At 34.4% G+C, this 14,457-nt stretch overlaps 2 protein-coding genes across 3 annotated transcripts; one reads left to right on the forward strand and one right to left on the reverse strand.

Annotated features, from left to right (window-relative positions):
- Positions 1 to 281: 281 nt before the first annotated feature.
- Positions 282 to 1,927, forward strand: LOC110778364 (FCS-Like Zinc finger 14). Its single transcript, XM_021982920.2, has 2 exons — positions 282 to 1,134; positions 1,490 to 1,927. Exons 1-2 carry the CDS (start codon positions 470 to 472, stop codon positions 1,656 to 1,658), a joined length of 834 nt encoding a protein of 277 aa, XP_021838612.2. The 5' UTR covers positions 282 to 469; the 3' UTR covers positions 1,659 to 1,927.
- Positions 1,928 to 4,517: 2,590 nt separating this feature from the next.
- Positions 4,518 to 13,731, reverse strand: LOC110778365 (oligouridylate-binding protein 1). Of its 2 annotated transcripts, XM_021982921.2 has the most exons (12): positions 13,340 to 13,731; positions 12,292 to 12,353; positions 11,845 to 11,947; positions 11,649 to 11,725; positions 11,505 to 11,566; positions 11,310 to 11,394; positions 11,132 to 11,207; positions 10,992 to 11,022; positions 10,647 to 10,766; positions 7,949 to 8,034; positions 6,196 to 6,369; positions 4,518 to 4,991 (listed from the first exon to the last, which is right to left on the reverse strand). In XM_021982921.2, the coding sequence occupies exons 1-12, from the start codon at positions 13,454 to 13,456 to the stop codon at positions 4,725 to 4,727; spliced, it is 1,260 nt and encodes a 419-aa protein (XP_021838613.1). In that variant the 5' UTR covers positions 13,457 to 13,731; the 3' UTR covers positions 4,518 to 4,724. The 2 variants fall into 2 exon arrangements, with proteins under 2 accessions (XP_021838613.1, XP_021838615.1); XM_021982923.2 differs by lacking the exon at positions 12,292 to 12,353 and having other exon boundaries at positions 13,340 to 13,701.
- Positions 13,732 to 14,457: the final 726 nt, after the last annotated feature.

The following is a 14,457-nucleotide window of genomic DNA, read 5'->3' on the forward strand; positions in this document are numbered from 1 at the left end:
TTTTAATTTTTAATTTTTAATTTGTTTACACATACTAATAAAATAAGACAATCAATAAATGCAAATTAAAACAGAAAAAGAAACAACATTTTTACAAATAGAAAGACCTGAAATAAATAATTTAGAATGGCTTATGAAATCAATACCTTTTTATAGCAGAGTCATCAATTTAGCAATAATGCAATGGGGCCCACAACAAAATTTACAATTAGAATAAAATCAATATTTTCAAAAAAAAAAAAAATTGATAAAAAGGGGAAGTGGGCTAAGTCTAACCACTCAATCATACATATATTGACAACCTTCTTCAAGTGCTTATTGGAGAGACCCATCTAATTAAGGGGAAGGGGGGCTACTCCAATATTACAACCAACAATTAATATTATTATCCCACCCAAATTTCCATACTATAATTCTTCAATTCTCCTAACTTTGTGATTCATTCAATCAATCAATCAATCAATCAACTATGTTGGGCAAGCGATCCCGACCGGCGATCGGTAAACTCGCCGGGGTGTTAAGGTCCGGGATCATCGACACGATGACAAGTCCAAGAAGTCCATTGGATTGTAGGTCGTTGTTCTCCCCCAGAGGGCTAAAGAGTAATAACTCTAATTATTATGATAAGTACGGAGGGATTGGGATCGGGTTAGGCATAGTTGTAGCCCTTGAAAACAACAACAACAACAACAACAACAAGTCTAGTAATAAGACATGTAACGTTGTTGAGTGTGGTGGTGAAATACTAGCTAAATATGCTATTTGTAGCCAATTTTCGACCCGGTCGAGCCCGATCAACGTTACGTCGTCGTCGTCGTCAAGGAAGATTAAGAACGAGATTAACAACCATAATGGTGTATTAAGACATGATCAACAAGAAGAGGAGGAAATGATTGAGGGTTTTGACGAGGAGTTTACTTATGTCACGTGCCGTGGACCTAATAAGTCCACTACTACAGTTTACTATAGTGGTGATGAACAACGACCCAAAATTAGCAAGAAAATCGGCGTATTTAACATATCTTCTCCGGCGAGATTTTCCGGTGATTGTCGCCGTGATTCCGATTCCGATTTCCTCAGCTCGTGTCATTCGTGTAGGAAAGGTCTTCATGGCAAAGACATTTACATGTACAGGTAAATTATCTTTTCACAAAAACATTTCCGTTTCTTTTTTAATTGCACCATTTGAGTTTTACCACTATCTCCATATTCTTATACAGTCAATTTTTTGTGATTCATATGTAATGAAAAACATATTTATGTGTAATCTTGTTAGATTCATATATACTTTCAAATAAATTTTGTTAGATACGTCTCGAAATATATATATATATATATATATATATATATATATATATATATATATATATATATATATATATATATATATATACTTTCAAATTAAGATATTAGGGGTAAAAATACTTGTTAAACTTTCCTTTTCATCTGTCGCGTAATACTGATAACATTATTGTAAAAAAAATAACAGGGGGGAGAAGGCATTTTGTAGTGCTGAATGCAGGCAAAGACAAATAAGGATTGATGAGAAGAAAGAACAATGCAGATCGGAAGCTTCTAGATCCGGCGAAATTTCGAGCTCGCCGTACAGTTACACTAGTACAGGACAGATCTTCTCAACTGGGATTGTAGCTGTTTAGAGGAATAATATCATAATTAGTATGTTATTATTATAATAATTATTATCTAAGCAAAGATATAATGTAGAATAATTAATATAAATTAGATAAATAACAAAAAGAGATGAAAAAAAAACCGGCAAATTTCCATTTTGTGACTATACATAAAAAAGAAACCAAATCCATAAGAAGAAAAAAGTAAGAAATTCTTATTGGGTTTGATCTTACATGTAACTGTAATATGAATCATAAATTAAATTTTGATGTGAATTACAGATATTATTGTATTATATGCTTCTTTAGTATATAATTTTTTTTTAACTATATGCTTCATAAATATTTTGATTTAATAGGGTCGGCTCCCGTTATTTAGCGCAGGGTCGAAATAAGTCAGAGGATTCTATAATATGGTTCAGAAAATTTTGTGGTTGAGTTGTTTCTTTTTTGAGATATTTGGGTTCCATTTGGAAAGTATAGAATACAGAATACTCTTTCTGTATGAATTTTGTTTTGTAGGACCATTCTTTTCCTCTTAATTATTCATTTATTGAATAAGAATATAAGGACATGTTGATGATTATGATCAACCTGAAATTCGATCTACAGAGTAAAAGTTGTACTGTCATCAATAAGTTTGTACTATTGTGGATTTATGGCGTTATACCATTTATGCTGGTTCATAGTTAGACTTGAAGAAGCTGATTCATACATTCATATCCTATTATCTTATGCAACATTATTGAACTCAAATCATTATACTGATTTTGACGTTGAATGAAACTTATTTAATCGGAACTAATATGACTTACTACGTATGACTTTGTAGATTGATTTGTTGTAAAGATCACCAAAGACCAAATATGAATATGAACTAACCAATAACAAAAAAAAAAATATGACTTGTTTGTCACTGTATACGTAGTCCTCGAGTATATAAGAAAAGGTCAAAAGTAACTTGCGTAGAGTACATAGAGACAATAACCCTTATTCCCGAATGTGATGAAGTCAGTTTCATGAACCTGAGAGTACCTCATATGACAATCCACGAAAATCTTCCTCCTCCATTCACTTATATCATCTTGTAAGTCCACTTTTCCATGTCCTCTTTTAAGTCCCTCTGAAATTGAGATCTCAATTATTGGTGCATCTTTTGATCAACGTCTTACATGACCAAACTCCAACTTTCCTCCAAATATCTACAACCCTAATTCTGTCACTTAACGTGCTTTCTCACATTCATATGAAGCTAATACTATCATTTAAGGTCTTGTTCTCTTCACATGATCTAGTCTGATTTATTTAATTCATGGTCTGATCTTTGTTTTTCCCTAGTCTAGTATGGTCTAATCTAATATATATAATTAAAGTGGGCATATTTGCTGAGCTATTAGAGCGCCACATAGGAAATCTAATGATTTCATCCAATGAAAAATAAGATTTCTATTTTATTTTTTGATTTAAAAAAACGAGTGTCACGTAGATAATTAATTAGATGTCACAAGATATTTTAATTAATTAATTACTAATATATACAACTCCATACAAAATCAAACACTCTAATAATTAAAAATAAATCTAAAATTAAATTAAATCCAAAATCAAACTCTAATCTAAAATTAAATTCATTCCAAAATCCAACACTAATCCAATATTAGAGGGCCACATAGAAAATCTAATGGTTATGTCCAATGAAAAATAAGATTTCAAAATTATTTATGAACTAAAAAAGTCGAGTTAAATCTAAAATGAAATTCAATCCGATATCAAACATTAATCTAATCTAATATAAAATATACTCCCTCCGTATTTTTTTAAGAGATACACTTGGCCGGGCACGGGTATTAAGAAATAATTGAATGAAATAAAATAATAAAGCAAGTGGGGCTGGATAGATATTTTAATAATTAAATATGTGGGGACCATGTCATTTTCGGTGGGTGGATGGTGGGATGAGTTTATGAAAATGTTTGTTTAATAGGATGGTGGGTGATAGGGTATATTAGATGTATTATTTAATTAGATGGTGGGGTTGATAAGTTACCGAAAATGGCAAGTGTATCTCTTAAATAAATACGGCCGGAAAAGGCAAGTGTATCTCTTAAAAAAATACGGAGGGAGTAGCAGTTATTATATATATACTTCGTATGAATATTATTCTAACTTTAGAATTTAATATAATCCGTACATCGCACGGGCTAAAATTTAATAAACAATAAGAATAAGGTAAAAAAAACATGTTTATGAGTTTTCGCACATCCATAAAAACCGTATAGTGAGAGTGATGGATAGCTCATTTGGTTAGAGCTTCTGTCCCGATTTCAGGTGATCATGAAATCAATTCTCATCCCCGTCCTTGTGGCTCATTCGCACCAAAAAATAAAATAATAACCGTATAGTAGAGTGAGAAATTTCATCAACGCTAAAAATAAGTTCTGGTTGGTGCCAAGAAAATGACAAGTCTCTGCTGATGCAAACAAGTATAGAGCTTTCTAGTTTTCCTAATATTTGGTTGACATTTGAAACAACCCATCATCTTTCTCAAAATTAGGCATCTGCCCACTTAAAAATACAAGAAAAAAGTAATCGAACGTTTCAGGTAATCTTATTGTGTAAGGAATTTGTTGTAGCATATCAGACCTAAACTCAACCAAATGCATAGAGAATCAAACTGCACATGCACAGATCAGAGCTGAGGTGAGCTCAAGTCTAAAGCAACCTTGGTTTTAAGCATTCGAATACTCCGTAAAATGCACTTCAACGTCATTAAAGAAAAGATACAGGAACGAAAATTTGTAGTAAAGCTCTCAATAAATTACATCTGTAATAGCATATCATAAAACCGAAAATACAAACTCTGAAATATATTGAACGCGTTAAAAGTGAAAAATCATAATACTATGACTTGAAAAAGGATAGAAAAGGTAAAGCTCTCAATAAATTACATCTGTAATAGCATGTCATAAAACCGAAAATACAAGCTCTGAAAAAGTGACAGGAAAAGGAGAAAGGGGAGCTAATACACCATTACATTGATCAAGACTCAAGAGGAATAAAAACAGAGGGCTATAAACTTACTGGTAGAATACTTTACTGATAATACATGAGGTGCTGTGATGAAGCAAGATTCTGGTATGCAGGGTCATAGATTGGCTGACTAGCGCCGGGTACACCCATTCCCATGGCACCTTTAAATGGGTGCTGACCCATAAGAGCCTGAACACCACCCATTTTGGCTATAGCAAGTTGCCGCTCGTAGGCAGCGATGTCAGCGGCAGAGTAAACAGACGCCTGAACTGGTGGAGGAAGTGGTGTTGAGCTTGATCCAGGTGGAGTAGGCTTACTGCCCCAAGAACACTACAAACATGAGATGTGACGGATTAGACGGATTACCATACATAGCATAGCACCTAACATAAGTTATAAAAGCATGTGCAATCTCTCTGCATGTGTCACGATCATAACAATAATTGGACTTTTTACACTTGGCTAACATAAGATCCAAAGATTAAATTCTGACAATAACCCATTTTAAAAATAACAGAAAGATTATACAAGAAGTAGCCAAGCTTTTGCTGATAAATTAACCTAGGATCAAAAGTTGGTTCCTAAAAAATTGAGAACTGAGAAACATGAAACTCCAGAAAACAGGGAGAAAACTAATTTCTTGACTTCTATTTTATTTTCCGAACTTATTATCAATTTTATGTAAGATCTCAATCCCTTAAATAACATTATTTCAAACCCATGCCCTCACAAGGATGATTATCAACAATTTTTTAAGGGCCAAGAGCAATTTTTGAAAAAAAGAAAGCAGTTTTTAACAAAATAATCCTACTCCGTAGTACATATGTGAAAAAAGATGTAGGCAGTTGGACAAGATTTCAAAGTTTTTTGAAGATGATTATAGCGTAACATAATTTCCATGCATCAGCAGTCAGGTTAACTGATGTTCAGATCCACTACACACTAAAAACCTCCCATTTGAGTTTGGGTACGCATTTCAAATTACTTAGTAGGATGGGGTACACTGTTTTGTATGTAGTGGTGAAATAAGAACAAAAAAGTGATTAAAGAGAGTGGGCGGGTAGGCCCAGATCACATGGGTCTGGTGGGGTTAAGTAACTTAAGTTTCTATTTAAGAAATAAAAATGTATTTTCGTGGACAACCCGAAAAAAAATACAGGATGATTTTTAATGGCCGAAAGAAGTACGTGAGATCAACAAACAAACCATGCACACAGTTTAGCACACAATACCACTTAGTTTCAAAATACTAAAGAAAGAAACCCGGGCTAGTTTATTTGCAGGAGTGTAGCAAAAGAAGAATACTTATATCGTGCATATAAATATAGAAATTATTGCAGCCTGAAAGCTACCTCTCTAGATGAAAAGCACAAAAATGCCACACCCTCAAATCCCCAAAAATAGAAGCTGTGAAGGCACTTTGACATACCCGTAATCACAAGGAAATGATATCCAACTACAACAATAAACCAAGAGTATGTAGATAAAACACTTCCCCCCCACCCCCCTCAAAAAAAATGTCATTGAAAGTTACCTTTAAAGGTTTTCCACAGAGTACCCTTGCATTCCCGAGTTGAATAGCTCGGGCGGCTTCAGCATGAGTGCTGTATCTCACAAAACCAAAACCCTTATCTCGTTGTACCCGGACATCCTCAATAACACCAGCCCCTAGAAAGTGGAACTGGCGGTGAAGATCAGCTGACGTAACCTGCACATTGGCAAACTTTAGCTAATAGAAACAAAGAAAAGTCCTAAATGACGTTTTCAAGACTCTTCCATTATGTGACCAACACAATTAATTATGTATGCAGATAGAAAAACGATAAGGTATTAAACTGCACAACTGTACACCCTCCATATCTCGTTGATTCACACAGCATAAGTAATTTTTAGCGGCGATGAACCTTCAAAAGACCATATACTTATCTAATAGGGACAGTTAAAACTCAGAAGGAGTGCGATGTCTACAAATGCACTATTACTAGACAAGTACATCCCAAAACCCTACATTCACAACATCCACTGTACCCCTCTTAACCCTATCTCCCCCAACCCCAACACACGCAATAAATAAAAAGAAAAAAAAGCTCAAAAATTAGAGAAAAAGAGGGGATACATGAACTGCAGCGTTTGAGAATGCTCAAAGCGCTGGCGAACTGAGGCACAATTCCTAAAATATAAGTTTTTGTAAAAGCACATTGCAGATAGCGGACTAAATTCTACCAATTTCTGGTGTCAAGTGGGTACTGGAGAGCATGTGGTGGAGCAAAGTTGAATATACCTCCGAGATTGTACAAAAAGTCAAATGTTGAGGAAAACTAAGAGCACTACCCCAATTAAATGACGGGTTGGGGGGAGGAAAAGGGGGGGGGGGGAGGAATTGGACAAGAGTTCTCCAAATATGATGAGGTGGAACTTATTGCAAACAAAAGTAACACGGCATGAAATAAAAAGAGGTGATGAATCTGATGATGGGTTTTCGCTTCTCACCACACCTTAATGCACCTCATCAAAAAAATTCCCAAGCTTCCTAACCCAATAAGGTGTCTCGCAAAGGGCAGGGGAAATCCAAGCACGTGGCTGTCAACCACTCAGATTATAAAAATCCAACCTAAGGCGCAAAAAGCAGAAGAAAATGGAATACAAAGAAGCTTGTTACATCTGCTGATCTTCAAGCCAGTATAGTAGAGGTGGACAAATGACGACAATAACTTCGGAAAATTGATTATAGGAAGCGAGATAGATAAGACATAGGATAGCAGGGAAAATCACATCTAAGCTAATAGGTCTACTACATGCTGTGATAGACTAGCCTAGGGGAAGAGACACTTTTGGTACTTTAAACAAGTTGTAATTACCTTGGGGAGGAACCAGGGAAGGCAGCTAGTCATTTATAAACAGATTAGATCATTAGGTCCGTTAGAAGGGGATCATCAGAAAGTTGTTGAGAAGTGTAGCTTTGTTTTGCCTTGTAATTGACTGATTTCCAGCCACTCAAAAGTTTGGGATTGTATGCAATATAGTGTTATTTAATTGCAGCACCAGTACAATCAGTTATCTAATTTTCTCCAAATTCCTCTTCTTCCCCATACATTCAGTCTGTTTATATAATTGTTCAACGTTTCATTGCAATGAAAACAAATATCACAGACACATTGCATCAATTGCTCACTCTCTAAACCACGATGTTACATATTAGTGAAATATCAAGACTAACAGAGTAACATGTCTATGACATCAAAAATTCATAACAGCCTGCATTAGATCAAAATTCAGAGTTGACTTGCCTCAGAAGCAAGGTTGCCAACATAAACAGTTGTATACTGAGGGTTGTTCTCCGGAGTATCGTCATCTGTCTTCTCTTGACCGTCTTCTGCACATCAAAGTCAAAGTTCGATTGGTCAAGTACAAATTTCAAAGAGTGCCCTAGTATAATGTTCTTTACAGGCTACAGCTACTCTACAATAAACTCAGCTACCAGTGTGGTTCATGAGTACGTGTCCAAGTGTCAGACTTGGCCATTTTGTGACAAGCCTGAGTGTTTTTGGTCCAAATCTAAATAGCAGTTGTCTGTATGCAATACCAATATTAAAGTATCATATATCTGACAGTCCGAATAGAATGATTAGCAGAAAAGTCATTAATTCATTTTTGAAACGAAAGCCTTCTTCTTGCTTCACAATAACATCTACAATGTAGAATGCAGGTTTCAAGCTCGATTAGGTTATCAGTATCCCTAAAACTAGATTAGATGTCGTGCACGCACGGATTATGATAACTATTTTTTACAAAATATTTAACTGAAACTACTGCCTAATTATAATTTGTTTTAACATACTCATTTAAATTTATTCATCTAATATGCATATTATATATGTATAATATGCTAATTTGATCGACATATCGAGTGAATATATTTTCCATTACTATAGTACTGATTTGACTAAAATATCATAAAAAATATTTACCAAAATTATTATTACGTGATATCTATTATTGCCATAGTTTGTACACATTTTTTTCCCATACAAAGATAGTGTACAAAAAGGTAGAGAATAAAGATAAAATAAAAAGATATATATTTTTGGAAAATATTTTAGGCGGGAAAATTTTACACCAGGAAGTGACATGTGTCATTCCTGGTGTCTTTTTTAGTATATATAATAGATATTTAGATGTTGAGAAGAAAAAGGACTCAGGTATAGAGGTTTTCCAAAGGATAAAATCTCATAAAAGTAAGATTGCAAGAAAGTATTTAAAATTAAATGAAATAATAGGAATGTATAAAGGTAATAAAGCATTAACGTTACCATTTTCCAAATAACAATATAATCAAAAAGTCTTGTGCGCACAAGGTGTACAATAAATTTATTGTACACCAAGATAACTTTAACCCATTTTTTTATAACTTTAACCTAGTTTTGATTAACTTTTATATTAGTAAAAAAAAAGTTGATAGATAAACATTTTAAAGGATTAAATGATTAATTTTATACATTATTAGTGATTTTGATGAAATAAGTTTTATTAAAATGAAAAAACTTATCACTAAAAAATAGATAACTTTTAAGCATTTTGAGTTAACTTTTACTCCGCTGTACAATAATTATTGTACAACCCTTGTAAATAAGAATTTAGCCACATTTGTATAAGTCGTTAGCACCTTTCTACCACGTTGATACAAAGTTGTCAATGGCTACAAATGAGTATAAGCGGCAACATTTGAGCAAAAATTTTCGCTGGACTATGTGGGTGCTGTTCACTTACTTTTTTTTTTTTCTCGACTGTCACATTTTCTTTGATTTTCTTAGTCAACTAAATTACAGTAAAGTGAAAATTTACGCCCATCTAGCTCCAGCAAATTTTTCTTGGAGCTAATTGTTTATAAACTATGGACAAGTATTAAAAGTTGCCACATAGGTCGGTGCACCATTCCTGTTATATATTTGGCAGAGAACTTTTTTATGAGTCGATAGAATCTGGAAAGTCATTTTGCTTGGGAATCCAGTTTTCAGTTTCAACGAAGTCGTTTGTAAAAAAAATCATCACCTGAGAGATAGTAATGCCTTGAAGGCTGAAACACTACCACTCACCAAATTAGAAAGTTTACATATCTCACTCTTATTGACATGGGTAAATGTTCAAGAATCACAGTACATGATGCTTCCACCGGTAACCAGTTTCTGCCCGCACTAACAAACCTTAATCTATACAAGAGCACCACTTGGTATACCCCATCCACCAACCTTGGAATTTTATACCACCTTTATCTCTCACTCGCTCTACATGTTGTCCCAACAGTTGTTCACATTCCATATATAACTTATAAATCTTAAGCTCTTTGTTTCTCTAGACCAACATGAACGCCATAATTTTCAAAAAATTTAATCACTCATGCTGGCAGCTGGCCCCAAAAGTTCTTAACAAAACTTCAGTAAGGAATAGGAGAATATGTTATTTGGAGAAACTAGTACCATTCCTACTAGGAGTTGGGACCAAAATAAAGAAGGGGAAAATATAATACTTCCCCTTTCTTTGGTTTATCCCCTTTTCTATTTCAGTAACATAAAATAAAGGGGGGGAGGTGGAGATGTGAGCTTGCCTTTTTTTTCTCCGAAATATTTCCAATGTTAAAAAGTAAAGGAAAATGGATCCCTCCAATTTACAATTTCCTCTCTCCAAAATAATATCCAAACCAAGGGAAGGTGAATCTCTCGCATTCTTTCCCTCCTTTCCCTCCATTACTCTATCAAAACACCCCGTCAACAGAAATGATTTTGATAAAGACTGATTCTAACAAACAGTTCAAAGCTCATATCTTAGGAGGGGTCAGGGGTGATGGTGGGGTCCTGAAGGCTGGGAAGAGGCTCTCAACAGCTTCACTATTCAACTAACAAAATGACCATAGATCGCAATCCCGGGCTCCTAGCTCCCTACACAAACAAACACTTTGGAGAAAACTAAGTCTGTGTCATCAGTACTAACCAGATGATCCATTGGTGAGTTCCACAACACTCTTAGCATCCGGGCTTGGCTTGTCATCATTGCCTATAGCACCTTTTGTGGCCCAGTTACAGCGAATCTGTCTACTTCCAAGCCATTTTCCTGTAAAAATTTGAAAAGAGAACAGAAACTAAATCATGAGATAATATACAACTATTTTGTTATATATGAAGCCAGGCAAGGGAAGTCCAAGCTCTCTGCCTAAGAAGACACTTCAAGGATTTCATCATTTATAATATCTTACGAACAACCATCAATGCAAATAAAATTAAGAAAGAAGAACCATTGCCTAGGGAGAACTGAGAAGTATATCAGTACAGGACATACCATTTAGGTCATTGATCGCAGTTTGTGCATCCTGTAAATAAGACCCAAGGTCAGATTTTGCATATAACTACATAAATCATGATATATTATCAAACATACCATTAAATATATAAACACATAAAACAATAACTCCATTAAACCTGCTGGCTTCTAAATGAAACAAACCCAAAACCCCTGGAACGCCCAGTCTTCTGATCCCACATTACTCTAGCATCTCTGCAATGAACAAGAGATACTCAGCGTCATAGTGCCCACCATCAGCTGGAATAAGAAAAAAGCTGCCTAAATGGTAAGCTTAAAGGATGAAAATCGTCTTACGAGCAGTTTTGATGAGCGAAGCATGCGAACAATGTAGCATCTGTAACCTCAGGGCTCAAATCCCCAACAAATATGTTGTGATGATCTGAAAGCAAAGTAGAAAGCATGATCCATTAGATATCCAAATCCAGATATGATAAATGAAATGGCCAAACAAAGAAAACCACTAACACAAACATTTATAACTCTACGTACTCGTGGTGTCCTCTCTTTGACTGCTCGCATATGCCCAATTAACTTTGATAGGTAGTCCAAAACTGAAATTTACAACAAAACAACTCAACTAAAGCTATATGATCAGAAATTTTAACTGATAAAATAACCGCACGTCATACTTACAGATGACGTCCATTAAGGGTGACAATAGCAAGAGCAGCTGATCTTCGATCATAGTAATCCACAAAGCCATAGGAGGACTGACAACACAAGGGATGAGGGGCATATTAATCAACAAAAACAAGACAGCTAATGTAGACACTTCAGGCTAGTCAAACAGATGTCACAAAGAATCGCTGATAAACAACAGGTAACCTACCTTCTCCTTCCGAATCAGCTTGCATCCTTCAATCATACCGGTGCTTGAGAAAACTTCCTGAAGAAGTGGATCAGTGACTTGGGGGTGAATGTTCCCAACGTACCTACAATTATGCCTCACAGGTAAGAATTCCAATAGATTACAACAAGGCTACTAATATACCCCAAGGTCCTTCGCAGCACACAAACTTCACACTGACTTGAAGTTGCAAGTTTACATTAAGCATCAAACTGATAACCTAACAGGAACTCAGACACTGTACAAATATCTCTCTTACAAAGGAAACTAAAAAAGATGGACAACAAATTGAATCCCTAAAAGAGTGTTGCTCCAACACAAGGTCAAAATAAGAAGCAAAAGAAAAATCCCTAAAATTCATAGAAAAGCTAAAAAGAAAAAAAGAAAAAAAAAAGAGAAAAGAAAGAAAAATATCTAATAGGCACTCACACACTGCGGCATGCACTTGAATCAAAGCCTGGTGGCAGATTTCCACTTAAGATAGGTTCTATCTGCAAAATAAAAATGTAAAAACAAGCAGAAAAAAAAAGGGATCCTACAAATTAAAAAAAAAAAGATAAAAAGTTCCTAGTCCAATTGAATTTTCCTCATCTGCAGGTATAAAGCCACAAAACACGCCATCTAGGAAAACGTCTGATTCTAGTAATAGGCCAACCGGCTGACCAAGTGTGACATTGAGAACATTGAACCCGACAGATGAAAAAAAATCAGCAAAGATAATTTTATTTCTGTCTTTAAACATTTAGCAATCGGAGACAAGTCAATCAGTGTTAGACGTTAGGAAATAGAAACGACCCTGTTACCTATCCCATTTATGGATTTACCAATGATATACTATCCAAGATAGCTAAACAATGTAATTGGACATTGCCCAACCAGTACAACACCCAAACTACTTAACTTCAGAGGCTGAAAACTCAAAAAGGAGGAATTCAAAATATGTCGTTTTGATGGAAAATGATCTTCCCATCAAATTAAATCCTTCTGCAATACTAATAATTATCGACACATCAAACCAGCTTGGCAGTTGGCACTGAAACACACCACTAAACATTCAAACCGAACAAAATATGGAAACATTCAAATCAATTTCAAGCACACAGCACCTTCGGAAGGTTAATTCCTTGATCCTTATCCACAAATAATGAACATATTTAATTAATAATAATGCCAACCCACATAACCTCTATCATACAAAATTCCCTAAAACTATTAATTATCTACACATTTACTATGAACCTGAGAGAATCATTCTACTTTAAAATTGCGCATCAAATTAAACCCGTCGTATTCAATTAAAACCAGATATTATATCAAATGTCGCGTATTCAATAAATAAATAAATAAAATAAAAAAACAAATCTGGACACTCAATCATACAAAATATCAAAAACTCATAAAAAAAACAACTCAAAAAAATCTCAACAAAATAATTCGCAAAAGCGATGAAATTAAAATTTTAAAAACATCAAATTACCTGAGGAGGGGCAGCGAGAACACCCGGATGGTAGAGAGAAGCTTGTTGCTGAAGGATCGATTGCTGCATCAGAGCTTGTTGTTGTTGCTGCTGCTTCATTCTTTGTTGATGCATCATTTTTTTTAATTTTTTAGGTCCGAAAATCGGGATTTTAGGGTTTATAGAAAACACGGAAATTGGAAAAATTAAAAATGAAGAAAAAGTGACAAAATTGGGGAAAAGGGGGGAAATTTAAAGGGGTCGAAAGCGAGGGATAGAAGAGAAAAACGGGGAAGTAGGAGAGAGAAAATGATGGGTAAGAGCAAAAAAGTATCGACGAGGAAGAAGATCATAAAAGGTGATTGAGAGAAATGTTTGGTATTTTATCCTCTACTTTGCGAGTATTTTGGAAGAATGTGAGATTGTCAAATTGGTGTTAACCGTTGATTTGGTGTTTCTCAATTTTTTTTTTATTTTTTTTATTTTGTAAGTTTTAGATTTGACCACCTTAAAACGTTTTAACCTTTAAAATTACCATATTATAATTTTTTTTTAAAGTTAACACTTTAACTTACAAACTTTCTGAAATTACCACCTGTTAATGTTTTCCGTTAATGGGACTTACTTTACCGATTTTTTTCATTTTCCCTCATTTTCTCTCCATTTCACCTGACATTCTCTCACTTCTCCTTCTTTACTGCCCTTTCAACTTCTAACCATCTATCTATCTATAACTATATACTAAAAGAGACACCAGGAATGACACGTGTCATCTCCTGATGAATCCTTTAGTATTTTTTTTTTTTTAATTAAAAATAATTAATTAGTTTTTCCATAAAATTTCAAATTAATTGGTAATTTATTATCCTGCAAATTAATTTCAAAAAGTTCCAAAAAAAAACGTATAATTTGTTATAATCAGTTGGGAAAATTTACCGCCACTTCTAGCAAAATTTTAAAATAAATGAAGAAAAAGTCAGAGAAAAAAAACGTGCATAATGGAATAAAAAGAAATTATTTGGTATCCCTGCAAAATAGGTCCTTGAGTCATCTGTGAACTGGTATCCTAATCCTAATACACGTTTTACTAAAAACGTGAAAAATATCCTGCTAAAAAGATCCTGTGGAAGAGATACTGT

Source organism: Spinacia oleracea, chromosome 2 (assembly GCF_020520425.1).
Source record: "Spinacia oleracea cultivar Varoflay chromosome 2, BTI_SOV_V1, whole genome shotgun sequence".
NCBI classification, from domain to species: domain Eukaryota; kingdom Viridiplantae; phylum Streptophyta; class Magnoliopsida; order Caryophyllales; family Amaranthaceae; genus Spinacia; species Spinacia oleracea.